Source organism: Arachis ipaensis, chromosome B01, assembly GCF_000816755.2.
Source record: "Arachis ipaensis cultivar K30076 chromosome B01, Araip1.1, whole genome shotgun sequence".
NCBI lineage: Eukaryota > Viridiplantae > Streptophyta > Magnoliopsida > Fabales > Fabaceae > Arachis > Arachis ipaensis.
In genome coordinates, this window is record NC_029785.2 from 12,273,016 (window position 1) to 12,289,712 (window position 16,697).

Sequence of the window (16,697 nt, forward strand, 5' to 3'; positions counted from 1 at the left end):
AGAAAATATAATATGTATATATATATAAAAAACATAAAATTAGCGTTTTTTTTTTTTCCTGCTCTTTAGACTGCATTCTCTAAAGAAGAGGAATGCATGCAAGCATAATGTTGAAAACAGGTATATCTTAGTTGGACTTGATTAAATATTTTGTTTGGTAGTAAAATTTTATTCTTATTTGAATAAGTTAAATCAGAGATAAATTTGACCATTAAATTTTTTTCATTTTCTAAAATTTTTCGGTCATTTATGAACAAAAACAAAAAAGCACAAATCATAGAATTACCATTTATTTTTTAAAAATGCCTCATTTTTTAAAATTATTTATGAAAAATCATATCAAAACCCGATATCTTTTAAAGAGCTCAACGTTTGGGGTAAATCCCAAAGTTATCTCTAACGTTTCAATCGTCCTATTTAAGTGCCTAACGTTTTAAAGTTGACTCAATATTATCCTGCCGTTAGGGATCCGTTAACAGAATTGACGGCAGGACAAAATTGTGACAATTTTGAAACGTTAAAGACTTAAATAGGACAAAAACGTTGGGGACAAAAACGATACATAGAAATAAATTTTAATTTTATCCTTCAATAATATCATTTTTTTACTGTACATAGTATTCAATTATTTTTTAATTACACTAAGTAAATTACACTTAATCACATTACTTCCATTCTAAATAAATTTATTTTGTAGAGAAAGACCAAAGTCAGACAGCATGGTCAATAGTATGTCAGATTAACTATTAATCGAATACCTAGAGGGGAAAAAAAGGATAAACAATTAATCTCAATTCACCTTTCATTTTAGTTGCAGGGAAAGCAATTGAAGGTGTTCCCGCATCTGATTTTTGAGAAGCAGATTCTGTCATCATAGAAGTTTGAACCTTTTCTTTCTTCAACGAAGAGAATGATCCATTCCGGTTTGGTTTCTGCGGTTCTTTTAGCAGCATCCTTTTGATTGTGGTTTTAGGTGGTTCAAAGGAGGCCCAACTCTGCACCCAAGTTGTTAAAACCCACATCATAACCATTAATAAATGCAATATATCCATCAGAACATTCTATCATATAGATCCCATCCAAAAAAAGAAAGACACGGAAAATTCTGCATCCAACACTAATTTTAAAATTTTAGACTTTTGTTGCTTGTTTTACATGTGTCTTTCCTTTTAGTAGAAATTCTTTTCCATCAAGAATTTCAGCAGTGCGAGATAAAAAGTAAAATCAAATCTTTACCCACAGCAATTAACTGAGCAGCATTAACCAATCTGCTTGCTTAATTGTGTGGCATAGTTGTATGATAAAACCGAACCAACCAGTAACTGACTAATACCTGGTCAAGTGAGTCTCTCCTCCTCCTAGCCGTTTCTGGTTCACAACTCTTCATAGCACTGGTTTGAATTCTTTTAGATTGATCTTTCTTAGAAGTCGAACCAGAGACAAGCTGCTTAGCTAAAGGGGTCCTCACATCTTTCATGGCTGGAGAGCCAAAAGAATTGTCAAACGGAATTCCTATTGTTTCAAATAACTCTCTCACATTCTTTTGTTCCTTAGGTAGAGAGCTTAAACTCAATGTTGTCATTTGTTTAGAAAGGCATTCAGAGAGATTCTCAGCAGCTACAAGTTGTGAACTAATTGCATTATGTAGACTATGCATTGACTGCATGTGTCTGCAAAGAGGAGAGAAAAAAAAGGGAATTATAATTTAGTAAAACAATACACAGAAAAAGGTCAAAGTCTATAGCATTTATACCTATCCATATAGTTTATTATTCATCATACCCAGTTTATTTGTTTATTTATCTACTAGTAAATCAATACTTAGCATAGAGAGAGAAGAATAATCAGTGTGTTAGATTTACAAAAATAAGACCAAATAGACTCTACCAACAACAAAATAGAACCCAACAACCACCAAGATACACAAATGCAGTAAGCCAGTAACCCTCTTTGACCACTCTGAGGCTTGGTTTGGTAAAGCTTTTACTTTTTAAAAGTAGCTTATGAAAGCTGTCTTTTAAAAGCCAGCTTTTTAAAAGCTCTGTACCTGCGTTTGGTAAAATCAAACTAAAAATGGATAAGCACAAGCACCATAATTGTGTTTGGTAAAATAACTTTTAAAAGTAAAAAGGACCATAATAGACATAGATATAATAAAGAATAATTACTCTTTTTGTACTAATAATTAATAAGGAAAATTTTGGATATTTATTATTTTATAGGGTTATATTAGACATTTTAATTTTGATAAACACAAGCCAACTTTGAAAAGTTCCCCCTTAGGTGCTTTCAAAAACACCCCTAGCTTTTAAAAGCTACAAGCATAAGCACGTGAGCTTTTAATTTACCAAACACAAAACGAGGTGCTTGTGCTTTTGACAAGCTCCTCTCCAAAAAGCTTTACCAAACCAAGCCTGAATCCACATGAGGAACACAGTTAGAGCAGACACATGTGCAAGGAGACTAAAAAGACAGATGAGACATGCAGTCATGCAGAATGTGAAGCAGGCAGGAGTTTACTTGATATCTAAGCTTATCTGTATATAAAGGAATTGTACTACAAAATACCTAAGGAAAATGAGATAATGGATATAGAAGAAAACCAACATATCTACAATTGAAGTTGTGTATACCTGTTAAGTGGATTAAGTATAATGTATAAGCTCTAATAGTGGCTACAAATTATCATACCTAGGAGGTCCATATCTATTTTGACAAGCTCCATGATCTATATTACGGCCACCATATTGACTGAACTTGTTCAGTTCAAGGCCATTGAAGTGCCTCTCCAGTTCAATTAATTGATATGTCAAATCCTGAAACAATTGAACAAAATTGTTAAATGCTAGGCATCATGAATCCCTTATTGGAAAAATATCACCAATACCTGATTCAGAGTCAAAATATGTTGTCGCTTTAGCTCTAGTTCCGAATTCAGCTTTTGGCGATTCCAGAGGTCCCAATATCGGCTATCAGCAGCTTGTTTATATATGCCTTCCATGTATATTTTTCGTGCCACAACTGTCATCCAACAAGATAACCATTTAAGTAAAAAGAATAACAGGTTTTTTAATGAAAAGGAAAGACTAGATGTGTTAGAATATCCAAATGTTTCATTGTTTATCACTTGTTTAATTGTTTCATTATGGTGAATATAGTAACTAATGCTATAATGAATTGGACCTGTGTTTTGCCTTTTGCAATACATCACTAATATCAATATCTGATTACCCTATTGCTTATTTCTCTCCCTGACTACTACCAACTTAAAGCCTTGAACAACCTGATATATTCAAGGAATCAATGGCAAATTACAATTACCCCATCTTGAGATATATTGATTACACTTTACTCCCTCTAGTTTTAAACAACGCATACCTCCCTTAATTCATTTGGAGACAATATATTGATCTCCAATAAAATTTTATTATTTTTTTAAAATAAAAAGCATGTAAGATAACTTCTTTACATTACTCTTGAAATCCTATAACTGTCACCATTGATACACTCTTTACTGTTATACATAAAAAAGTAAATACAAAAAGGACAAATAAAAACAGATTAAAGAGAAAAATACAATACGCATCTGCATGTAAACATCACCTTGTATGGTTTTATTAAGTAGATAATGAACCTCCTCAACATGTTCTTCCGTTTGGCACTGCATAGTGAAGCACAGACATTTGAAAATGAGCCACCTCAAAAAATATGAACGACATAAAAAAGAAACAGCACCAACAAGAACAGAACAGAAAAAGAGCAAGGGAATACCTAATGAATAAAAAACATTAAAATAAAACCCCAATAGTGAAAAGAAACGGGTTATTTATGCTAAGCTCCCCTAAAGTCCAGTCTAGTCATTTCTAGAGCTTCTTAAGTCTTGATGTTTATGAATATCTCAACAACTGCTTCATGTATGTGTTTAATATAAATAAAGCAATTGTTGAGATATGCATAAAGATCAAGACTTAAGAGAGAGGGCAAACTTGAAGATACCATCAGTGACCCTCTCTCTGATTTTGGAGTTGAGATATATCTTAGTAGCTAGATTTTCCATTAGGAAATTATTGCTCCCACTGTGGATTGTGAATTTAGGACTACCAATTGAGCTGAAGAAAGAGACTGCGCTCATATTTATGGCAGAGTTGAAATTCTTGCCACGAATGTGATACAAGCACCAACCCATCCCTTTTTGTTTAAGTTGTTAATAACATACAAAATTTAATGACGTAGAATTAATATTCACAATATTTCCAATGTAACCAATGTATTAGATTAAAGCCTGAGTTTCATAGTATAGTACAATTTATAGAATAGTTCCATCGTGTACAATGTTTTAAGTCATCTATTTGTTGAATTTTGAAGACAAAAACAGGATCAAGGACCAACTAATCTAGCCTAAAAATATACACGACTGTATCAAATATACACAATTAAAAATTATTGATAACCCCATCAAATGGGAAGAGGTTTTATTATTGTAATATTGCTGTGGTATATAATCAGGATCTCTACAGCACTTTAAAAAATAATCTGTATTAAGTCAATACCATAATACAAGTAAAAAATTAAACATTATATTATCCACAACAAGAGATGTCATGGAAAAGATGTTATGTAACAGGAAAGGTGAAAAAAAAAATTGAAAGGAAAGAAATATCACCATCCAAAATTTGCATTTTCTAGATAAGGTCTCCATGCCTTGCTCCACTGCTTCAATTGAACTTTTTAGTGACTTAGTGCAAGCATCTTTAAATCCACCAGCCTCTTCTATCGACCTCAACAGTAGATCCAGTTCTTTTGTCATCTCATTGATCTAGAGAAAAGAATAAAAAGAGAAGAATTAAAACATGGAAAAGAATTGCATAAGAGTTCCTATCTTTTCTCCTTCTAAATCCTTTCTACTCATCTAATAATAAAGTAAACTAATAGCAGAGGAAGAAAAATATGGAACTCAGTCTAGATTCTTCTTTTGGCACAAGTGGCAAGATGGAAAGAGCAATTAAGGGCCTCTCGTTTCCACTTTGCTTCCTATTTTCATCTTTCAGTTTTCTTTTTCAGAATTTTATGAAGAAAAAACTTAGATATAGTGAAAACATATAATCCTCTAAAATGTTCACTTTTTTCTTCGGAAAATTCTTAAAATAAAAACATCAAACATGAAAACAAGAAAACAAAAATACAAAAATGAAACAGGCCTTAACATACTCTCTTCAGTACTACCCTGTCAAATATGGAACTATGAAACATTTTCAGAAATAATACATTGCTAAACGGCTTTGATAAATCAGAGTTTGAGATCCCAAGCATTGATGGAGTTCCATGCTGCTCATTAGAAGGATGAAATTTCCGAGTAGAAGACTTGCCAGCTGTTGCATTTCCATTCAAAGACAAATGTGAGGAAAATGCTGAGACTGGTTGTGTATTTGCGGATCTTATTGTAGTAACTTGTTCTGTACTTTGAATAGGCCTAATGGCAGAATTGTCCTGTACAAGAGAGGGTTTTTGATCGATGCTTCCAGGAACTTTGGTACTGTGAACATTTGTACTGCCCCTAGTATATATTTGACTTTGGTAACCCACACCACCAATAGGGCTTGACGTTGAAAATGAGGAGAAGTCAGATCCTTTTGGAATTGAAGATGTTTCACTAGGTGAATGATGAGAAGGTCTCTGTGAGTCCCATGGACTGTTTGTATTCAATGGAACCTTAGACATCACAGTAGTTTTCTGTGAAGTGTTATTATATGACAAAACAGGAGTAGCAGAATGAGTGTTTGTCATAAAAGAGCCAATATTTGATCCAAGTGCTGCAGGATTTTGACCTAAGTTTGCCCGTTGCTCAAAGGTAGATGCACTATTACTATCAGTGGCATGGTTCAGATCTACTACATTTTGAACTGTTTGCTTAATATTAGACTTCAAATTTGACAGTGACTCCACCTCTGGGTGCTTAACAAAATCTTCAGTTTTTGCCACTTGATTAGAATTGGCAATAGCCTTGGATTTCTGATTCTCACTTACTTCATAAGCCTGCACATAATTATTATCAGAATTGTCATTAACTGAGACCCAACAGTCAATGCAATAACTCTTCTGTTTCATATCCAAAAGTTGAAGACCAAAAACACCTGATCTGATTCCTCTTTCTGAAATCCATGAGAAACAGTGGAAGGATTCTCCACGGGTAGCTTCAAAGAAGCATCTCCCTCAATGACAGCAGGAACATCAGCTGAAACTTCACGGCCTGCAAGACTAAAAACAATTCCTTCTCAACATTTTATTTGAAAATTCCATGTGGAGAAAAATCTATACAGCTGACAAAATAGAAAACATACTTCAAATAACATACCTAGCAACATGGAACAAAACAAGTTTTCCATCTAATGTAAGACATATGAGAACACAATGTGGTGAGAGCTCTTTCCTTCCCTCCACACCAATTTCAACTCCCACTTTCTGATATATTGATGCCTTATCAATACATAGACCCAAGAGCAAATTATCATCACCATTTTCTGAAAATGAAAGTGCATAAGAACTTACATAAAATATAATTTATACTCACCAAGTAAATATAGAACTTTTCATTTGTGTTGTGCGCGCGTGCGAAAGAGAGGAGGGGGGGGGGGTTTGTCAAGAAAGCATATGATTGCATTTGTAGGGGTTTTCTACAATCCTGAATAGATATGGAGAAACTGGATTTCAGGAAGCCTATCCTCTCTTCAACTTTTAGATGCAACTGTCTCGATGAAATAAAAGCCCAACAGACAACTTTTCCTGGATTATTATGGCTGAGTTTGGATCTCACAAAGTTACACAAAAGTTTCGCTATCTTTTCCATTAACTCCTTAGTCTATCAAATATTTTCCCCTAAAGACGCCTCCTTAGGAACTTCCATTATCTCAAGAACTCACGATACAGAGGTCACTAAATTTGCTTGATTCTATTTATGTAAAAATGACTTTCTACTTTCATTGGGGAAAAAAGAAACCAAAAAAAAAAAGGCATAAGAAATATGTATTTCCATTAATTGATATCTGCCTTTTCTGATGGAAACAAAAGAGGTACCATAAAAAGAAATGAGTTTGGAAGTACCCTGAAGCTCAATTCTTGGAACACAATTATCCCTTTCAATATCAACAAGCACAGCTTCATTCTTATAATCATCCACTGACCAACCTACTAACATAATGTGCTGATCCGTATTCTTCTTGTTGCCATGGATTGCAAGCTCGCTATAGTTATTCAAAAAGTAAAAAATTAAAAATTAGAAAAAATCAAGTTCATTTCCAATATAATTCTTCTTATAAATAAACTATAATTCAAGGCATGATATTGATGACCATCAAATAAGTTTTAATCAAGAGTAAAATATAACTTTATCCCTTTATAGAAAGCATTATTATGTTTCACTCCCCTCCTTTATTTCTAAAGGATACTCTTCAGTCTTCACCACTTCTTTACAACATTAAAATAAGCTACAATTCATCTATTTTCAAATGTGACATTTTTGTGTGATAAAAAAAAAAGAATTTCATTATGACGACAAGGATAATACAAATTGGGGGATAAGGGATCCCTTATACAAAATGAAAAGCAAAAAACAAAAGATTTATGTATAAAGCATAGGTTTCCAATCTCTCAACATGTTCAAGAGGGAAGTCCCCATAAATATCATGACCTACACCAACTGGATGCTAAGTGTCTAATTCTATCACAAAAAACATGCTTGTCAGAAAATCTGTTATTTTGACATTATAACATATTGATATATATTTATATGTATAATTTAATTTTGAAATTATAATTATAATAAGAAAAATTGTACTTATAAATTAGTCAATGTTGTACCTTTGTATTTTGTCAACTATTAATTAGAATGTTAATTTATGTATTTTATGGTAAAATAAAAAATTTCTTGTTACAGAAAGAAATGTTTATAAACACTCATAATTCTCCAGAAAAATGTTAAAGACAACAAGGAATCTATTTTCAAAGCAGAACATCAAGACCAATAAACCTAGATCAGGCAACAAATGAAGTTCTTATTTTATTTTGTAACAGTTGGAACTGTGTTCAAAAATAGACCTAGATTTGGTTTTAGCCAATGTAGGCTAAAGCAAAATGAAGCTTCTTATTATATCTTGAGATATCTATAATGTCAGGATGACAACATACATCAAATTTTATGCATGCTTAAAAACCAAATAGTAAAAGCAATAAAGAGCTTTCATGTTATGAAGCTTTTAACATGTATTCAAAACGGGGGAAATAAGGGGTGAACGGAGTGTCAAGCCATGAAATGCAAAACAATTACCATTGTTCTAGGTACACCAATAAAAGGTAGGGTCCACTTCCAAATGGTACAATGTCATCAATAAGTCCTAGGTAGATATCAGAGAAAGATTGGACAACAAATTCAGAACAACCCTGAAAGAAAAAAGAAAAAAAATGTTTAATGCTGCATGTAAAAACAAATGCAAGTTCCTTTGGTTATTACAGCATCCATACCAATGCATTTTTATTTTTATTGCATAACCAGTTAGGGACTAACTACTAAAGGAGTACCAGTATAGGAATTCACATCAAAATCCATTTAGTAGTTAGTATAGGGACTAAAACCAAATCCATAAACACGTGGGGCTAAAAGCAAGTTTTAATATTAAAAAATATTAGTTGAGTACAACTACAACTGAAGATATTTCCATCATGGAAAACTAATTATAGTGACATTAGGTACTATTTTAAGATGTATAATTTGAGATTTGAAGGAGAATCACTCTCTTGATCGTTTGATCAATGATCAACCAAATTCAGTTCCCAGCCAAAGAATCAATTCATTTAAGCTGTTGAGCAAGGGCAAACAAATGCATGTCCAGCAAAAAATTTACTAATAGCTAAAAAAAGAGGTCTAGATACATTATCATGAAAGAATGCTAAACCGCAAATATTTATTTTACCAATAACCAAGCAATATTATAAACAAATTCACTTTTAGTGAAAGCATGCAATCATTCTCAAGATCCAGCAAATGTAAATTTAATACATATGGTGAGGTATAGACATGAATAGGTAATAAATGCATGATACCAAAAAGCAAATGCAAGAATTTTACACTTACAGCCCTAATTTCACCATTTCTACTTCTAATAACTTGGAGAAGATAATTTTCCTCCTTGCCATCTTCAGTAAATTGCAAGCATCCAATTATAATGGAATCAGATCGAACACACTTGACAGAATCCACTGGTACATCTCAAAGAAAAGACTTTATGTTAGACGTTCTGCATAGCAAAGAAACAGCACCATGTATTGAATTTTCAACACCAAAATCCAAGCAAAAAATAAAATGGGGAAGTGCATTTCTTATTGACACTTCCTAATAGTGTAATACCAACTTTTTAATTACTTCTAAAATAGGGTAAAGTATATTTTTTGTTCTTGAAGTTTAGCAAAAATTTCAAAAATATCCTTAATTTTTATTTTATCCCAAAAGTTTTCGATTTGCATCAAATATATCCCCGATAGCTAAATTTTCAAAAAATTTAAGACCAATCCAACAAAAATGCAGGAAAATTATGCTTGATTTGTTTGTGTTGAAGGTTGTTCTTATGAAATTATTGTTGAATTGGTCCTAAATTTTTTGAAAAATTAGCGGCCAGGAATATATTTGATGCAAATCGAAAACTTCTGGGACAAAATTGAAAAAATAAAACTTAGTAATATTTTTGAAACTTTTGCCAAATTTTAGGAACAAAAAATATACTTTACCCTCTAAAATATTTTTCTACTCAAGTCAAACCAACAACAAAACATTATCCCACTAGGTGGGGTCAGCTACATGAATCAAACGATGTCATTACGTCCTATTACGTATCATGTTTGTAGTGAGACCGTTTACTCATAGATCTCCTTTGACCACCACGTGTATGGTTTTCTTGGATCTTACTCTACTTTCCGCCACCTGTCTATATTCTATCTGATCCATTTTCCTAACAAGATGTTCTGCTGATATTCTTCCCACATATCCAAACCACCTAAGACGAGATTCTACCATCTTTTCTATAGGAGCTACTCCAACATTATCTTATATCTGTGTTTCTTATTTTGTCTATACGTGTATGGCCGCTCATCCATCTTAGCATCCTCACCTCTGTCACACTCAATTTATGTTCATGCTCACTTTTTGTGGTCCAACACGTTGTTCCATATAACATAGTTCGGTCTAATGGCAATGCGATAAAATTTGTCATTAAGTTTTAATGGTATCTTTTTGTCGGATATAAAATCAGACGTACTTTGACCAACCAGCTTGATTCCTATGTTGTACTTCCTAATTTCTGCATTATTTTGTATGATACCCCCAAGATACTTAAAATGCTTAACTTGTTGTAGAATGCTATTTCCAAATTTTACTTCTATGCTAGTGTTTCCCCCTCTCGACCGAACTTACATTCCATATGTTTCGTCTTATCGCGACTTATGCGCAAACCACACACCATGAAAGCTTCTCTCTATAAATCTAGCTTCTGATTTAAATCTTCTCATGATTCTCCCATAAGGACGACATCATAGGCAAAAAACATGCACCATGGCATGAGTTCCTGAATATGCTCAATAAGCACTTCCAAAACTAATGTTAAAATATATGGACTTAGAGTTGAACCTTGATGCAATCCTACACCAATGGGAAAATCCTCTGTTACACCAAATTGAGTCTTCACACTAATTGTAACCCCATCATACATATCCTTAGTTACATGAATATATGCAATCCTTACATTCTTCTTTTCCAAAACCTTCCATAGGACTTGTCTTAGTATCTTATTTTATGTTTTTTTCAAATCAATAAACACTATATGTAGCTTTTTTTTTTAATTACTCCGGTATCTCTCCATCATTTTCCTTAGCATGTATATAACTTCTATGGTGGATCTACCTGGCATAAAATCAAACTGGTTTTCCTAGACCTTTGTCTCCTGTCTCAACCTCCGTTCTATCATCCTCTCCCATATTTTCATGGTACGACTCATAAGTCATGAGTTTGATCCCTCTGCAATTTCCGCAATTTTATATATCCCCTAGAAACCAAAATGTTCTTCCTCCACTCGTTTGGCATCTTCTTGTATATTAAAATTTCATTGAAAAGTGTGGTTAAACCAATTGACGTCTTTTCCTCCTAAGGCATTCCAAACTTAAAGCAACATGGAAAACAGGGAAAAGATTAGAATAAAAAACTGGAAGTATTTACATGTATAAGTCTAAAACCAATATGTTTCCCCGCTGTATTTTCTTATGATGGCCTGGTCACACCGCCGCCTTCATAGAATCCACCGGGTTGACCCCGAAGGCCGAAAAAGAATCCCTGGTTTGACCAACAAACTACGTGGGAGAAAGAAGGAAGGTTGTATAGGCCGTCTTGGAAAGTGTCAAGTGCAGCCCATACAATACCAGGGGAGGTGAAGCAGAGGGAGCTGGCCATCGGGTAGAAGGGGGGACTACCATAATTGCCCAAATGGGGAATGCGAGAACATCTTGATCGAAGACTACCATTAATAAAAGATTGAATCAGCATTCAGCAGCTAGATTTTAATTCCCTCACTGCCGCTACTTTTTATTATGCTTGATTGCCTAAAACTGTAAATATATATTAATCTTGATCTCTGAGGAAGTAAGAAATAGACTAGTGACTTATAATTCCAATTGATTTAATGGCTTTGACATACTGTCCTTATGATTGAAACCTTGTATAATGAGAAAAAAAATAGAATAAAAAACTGGAGGGATTTATGTATAATGAGAATCATCCAAAACTAATATGTTTTACCATAATAAAAGATTGAATCAGCAGCTAGATTCTGCTGCTTTTTGTTATGCTTGATTGCCTAAAAACTATAAATATATATTAAATCTTGATCTCAAGCTCAGAGAGCAAGTATGAAAGAGTAGTGACTTATTTTTTCTAATCATATTCGTTTAATAGCTTTGGGATATTGTCCTTTTGATCGAATCATTGCTAATATATTTGTAAAGAATTTAAATATTGAAAGACAATAGCCAACATGAGCACATACACATATACAATATCTTAGTGTATTAAAAATAGAGAGATGAAGAGGAGAATGCAAACCTTTTATGCTACAATTCAGGTCAGAATCACCAATCCAGGATTTGAAGGATAACGAAATTGAAATCCATTCTTCAAACTTAACCGATAAAATACTTAGAACATTCCTTCTTGCCACAGCAATAAAGTTCCCTTTTATGCCCCAATCAACTTGAAGAAATAAATTAGAACAAGTAATTAGATTAGACATGAAAATAAGTATGCATGAACCAAACGGAAGAGAGTGAAGAATCTTTGCAATGAAGATTCCCCAACAACCAGATAACAACTAAAATAATAACTGAAGCTATGGTAGAGAAGCAAATAATGTAGCAGACTGAAATTGAAATTAACTCATACTGTCTAGCACTGGAATTTCACCCATCAAATCAATAAACACCAAATAGCAAATATTGATAATAAGGTGGCAAATAAAGTAGAGCAGAATAATGATAGTATCATACCAGCTTCAACAGAGTCCATCACACATTTAAGGGGAGAATTAACCTCTCCATAATATAGCACTCCCGTATTTGAAAGCACAACAAATGAATTTTCTGATGTTGTTATCCATCGCATGTCCTTGACGGTGGCCGAATCATTGAGTGAACAGGAAAAAGACTGCTTCACTTCCTGGTTAATGATGATGCAATAAAAAACAGATTGTCATTACAAATTAAAAAATCATAAACAGGACAAACACTAAGAATAAGGAAACTTTAAAAGAGCAAAAGTAGCTAATGTCCCAAACTAACATTTCTACTACAGAAACCCCATCAAAAAGCTAAACCAAAACACTCAGGCAGTAGTGTTAGCATCCAGCAAATTCTTGTGTAAGCTATTTTTTCTAGGGATAGGGATAATCATTCAACCAACAAGAGACTGAGAGAGTACATGAGACTTCAGGCTGGACATGATCCTAGTCTAGTAAATCAAGTGTTAAGAGAGAAAAATTTTCTAGGGACTGCGAAGTCACACTAGGAGATAGCTAAACCAGTTGCTAATGTTTCTGGTTGAGGGTGGATGCTAAGGAGAGATCAAGGAGAAATGTTACAAACCTAGAGATTGAGTGGTGTCAACTGAAGGACACAAAATAATACCTATTTAAAAGAAATCTATAAAAGGGATTCTTGGAAGTGCCAACATTCTAAGGGAAGAGATGACTAATTAGGAAGGGAGCAAAAGTGATTCTTGGATTACCAAAGGATCCCCTTACCAATGGCATCACCAAAAGGATTTGTTGCCGTAAATGCCATTGTCAGAATTGCTTTAGGTTTTGGTGCAGTTTTATTTTTTGTTTGTTTTCTTTTTTTGGGGGGGTGGGGGTTCTGTTCTAGAAAAAAGAAAGGAGCTTATTAAGGTGGAGATTAAATACATATTAAAGAGGATAAAGTATCCACCTAAGCAAAGAGCCAAAAAAATGGAAAGCATAAATCATCTTGATAAACTAAGAAAGCTTCTCATGCCCTCCTATGTGATATTGAACCCCTGTCTAAATAAATGAAACCGTGTTACAAATATATACAGAAAGCATAATTGTATCCCATTTCAAGCAATGTGCTTAAGAAACCTTATCAAAACGAGCGTTCAGCTGCAACCAAATGTATATTCAATGCAAAATTTGGCCTCCTCAATTCTATTAAAAAACATGAAAAATAAATCATGAAAACTGCTCAAGTAACCTAAAACACGCAACACTCGCCATAAATTCCACATAAGATGTGCTTATAAAGAAACAAAAGTATGTAATGATGTAAGAACATGTGAGAAACATATTCTAAGCAATCAATAGATGTTATACACACATAAGGAGAGCCTTGTTCCTATAGAAAAAGAAATTCTTGTAGGACAAATGCAAAGAGCACACTAGAAAATAAAGTATCATCAAAGAAAAACTCAATAATAAATAATAATAATACTAAGAGGATAAAAAGCCTGCAACAACAGCACATCATTAATTAACTCTATTAAATGCCAGTGTGGAAATACAAGGTCTGTATGTCTTTCTTTCAATAATCTGAGAGCTTAACTAGCCTCAAGATGAGATGGGGTCTGGGGTCATCATAACAATAGTAGAATATTAGTCAACTGTAGTTTTTAATACATTGCTATTGACTATTTCTACAATTCCTCATTGATTAGCTATTGCACTTAATTTAATCTTTAGTAAAATATACAATAAGGTGATACAATATCCTAATGACTGTTCCAACAAACTGCAAGCTACTAACAATGATCATGCAAAAGCCAGAGTTGTTCAGAAGATATCAAAAACTTCAGGCACCAAAAATTAGAGAATGCATTACAAGCTTGCCAGAGGAACAGAATATCAAATGAAATGCATTATGATGACAATGGAGAAGTCTCAGCAATAAAGAACATATCAAGAAGAGATAGGGGAGTTGTAAAGATGGATAATTTTTTTGTTGATGTGAGACTTAAAAAAAAGAAGAAAAATAAAAACAAAGACAAAGGAACGAAAGAAAACAGCAGGGCAGGGATGCAACACCCTAACCCATCTCTTGAGCAAGAATTGGCTCGACTTCCATAGCTGGATTAATCCAATCTACTGCAATTCCATCATTCTGCGCTCCCAACTTGGCCATCACATCTGCAACTCAATTAGCATCCCGCTGAATGAGAGAGAACTGAATCATCCAATTAGCTTTCAACTTCAGATAAAAAATCTGCTGGATCAAATCCCTCTCCTCATGCTCTTAAGGGATTTTCCAGTGGTTTACTGGATAGAAAGCATCTGCAGAGTCAGTCTCACACACAACAGCTGTCATCATTTGCTGGTAAGCCATGTATAGACCTCTCCAAACTGCCCAAAGCTCAGCTCGCAAAACCCCGTTGCCGAAAACAGGACCACAGCACCCAAAAACCCAGTTGCCAGAGCTATTCCGCAACACACAGCCAAAGCCAGCACAGTTCTCATCCATAAAGACACTCCATCACAATTTAACTTAGCAAAACCTTCCTCAGGTCCAGTCCAACTCGATGGATAATACTAAAGCTTATGTCACACTTTTGGGGGATCTTTTATAGGGAAATGCTAGTTGTATGTCTAGCATTTCTTCATTTCCCAAACCTCTCGTCCAAAAATTTTCAAGTTTCAATGTTTTGGTAATAGCATATTAGAGACCAATCAAATATTTGGGTTTCAGGAACCTACAAAGCCATTTGGGCACTTCCCCCAACAAAACTAAAATGCTTAAACAAATAAATAAGAAAAAGTAGTGTTTTCACACTCTGGCATAGCTAGGTATAAAGTAGTTCTGGATACAGAAAAAGATAAAAGTAGGCATCCAAATACATCAACATTTAGCATAATGATAACAACAACAAAATGATGGGAAAAAAAATACCTTATTCAAGAAATTAGGTACAGAGTAAAACCGTATGTCGCCGGAGACCGAAGCTGCCAAAGTTGAGTTATCCGTGGAAAGAGCCAAACAGTGAACCCTACCAATAGAGACATCAACGAGACTCAGCTGTTGTACAAGAGAACCACTTCCCTTCTCTTTAAATTCGTTTGCCGAATCAATAACGTCCTTCGTCCTTACAACAAAGAACCCTAAAATAAAAATAAAAACCTAAATTAACAACAGTGAGGACCAAATACATTACCAGAAATGAAGTAAACTAGGATATTTACCCGAAGAATGAGCGACGAAAACGAGACGGAAGCGTTCGGAGACTGCAAGAGGCTGAGAAGGAAGGGATTCAGGGTCGTAGTTGGAGTCTTCATCGGGCTTCAACGGTACGGACTCGCCTATCTTGGAAAAGAAGTAATCCTTGGTACCAACTAGCTCGCCTTCGAGCTCGTCTTCTAGGTCGACCTTGATTGGTGGATCGGAAGTGCCCATAGTGTCTGATATGTACACTGTTAACAATGCCTAATGTACGGTTAGGTAGTTAATAAGCGGAAGCGAGTGCGCCCAAAGTTGGCCGCCGCAACGAGAAGTAGCTGTTTAGAGTGGCGAAGTAGAAGGCAGGGAAGAGATGGCAAAGCAGAGCGGCGGAGTCAGGAGGAACGAAGCTATCGACGAGAAGCTTCGCTGGAGGAGGTCGTAATGGGAGGGTTGGGTTGACGGCTGGTGGGTGATACTGGGTGGCGATGCGGCGGTGCAGACTGCTGAGTAGGGCAAAGATGAGGTGAGTTTAGTGGAGGACGGGAGAGGAGCGGTCGAGATGCTGGGTTATTACTTGTTACCGGGATGTTTCCTTTTAACGAGTAAAGGCTGTAAAGCCTCTTTTCGGCCCTGACTTTTTTCATTACAAGTTGCCCCCTAACAAATAAAAAATGACTAATTGACCCTTATCTTTTTCTTCTGTTAGAGATGAATTCTTTTGTGAATAAGGCTGGGTTTGGTAAAGCTTTTTTAAGAGGTGCTTGTGCTTTTACAAGCACGTCATTTTGCGTTTGGTAAATTAAAAAGCCCAAGTGCTTGTGCTTACGGCTTTTAAAAGTTAGGGGTGCTTTTGAAAGCACCTAGGAGGGAGCTTTTCAAAGCTGGCTTATGCTTACCAAATTTTTTTCATTTTCCCGCACGTATTTCCCGCTATTATATTGTCATTAAAATTC

At 34.6% G+C, this 16,697-nt stretch overlaps 1 protein-coding gene across 1 annotated transcript in view; it reads right to left on the bottom strand.

Moving 5' to 3' along the window:
* LOC107646487 (nuclear pore complex protein NUP214) overlaps nucleotides 1-16,414 on the bottom strand; it is a 26,889-nt gene extending 10,475 nt beyond the window's left edge. Inside the window, exons 1-16 of the mRNA XM_021108088.1 lie at nucleotides 15,768-16,414; nucleotides 15,478-15,686; nucleotides 12,574-12,742; nucleotides 12,134-12,280; nucleotides 9,125-9,249; nucleotides 8,321-8,433; nucleotides 7,099-7,238; nucleotides 6,353-6,518; nucleotides 6,132-6,255; nucleotides 5,266-6,033; nucleotides 4,664-4,816; nucleotides 3,604-3,661; nucleotides 2,888-3,021; nucleotides 2,692-2,816; nucleotides 1,334-1,670; nucleotides 800-995 (exon numbers count right to left, since the gene is read on the bottom strand). Of these exons, the coding sequence (XP_020963747.1) occupies nucleotides 800-995; nucleotides 1,334-1,670; nucleotides 2,692-2,816; nucleotides 2,888-3,021; nucleotides 3,604-3,661; nucleotides 4,664-4,816; nucleotides 5,266-6,033; nucleotides 6,132-6,255; nucleotides 6,353-6,518; nucleotides 7,099-7,238; nucleotides 8,321-8,433; nucleotides 9,125-9,249; nucleotides 12,134-12,280; nucleotides 12,574-12,742; nucleotides 15,478-15,686; nucleotides 15,768-15,978 (3,175 nt within the window). The 5' untranslated portion in view covers nucleotides 15,979-16,414. The remainder of the gene's footprint in view (nucleotides 1-799; nucleotides 996-1,333; nucleotides 1,671-2,691; nucleotides 2,817-2,887; nucleotides 3,022-3,603; nucleotides 3,662-4,663; nucleotides 4,817-5,265; nucleotides 6,034-6,131; nucleotides 6,256-6,352; nucleotides 6,519-7,098; nucleotides 7,239-8,320; nucleotides 8,434-9,124; nucleotides 9,250-12,133; nucleotides 12,281-12,573; nucleotides 12,743-15,477; nucleotides 15,687-15,767) is intronic.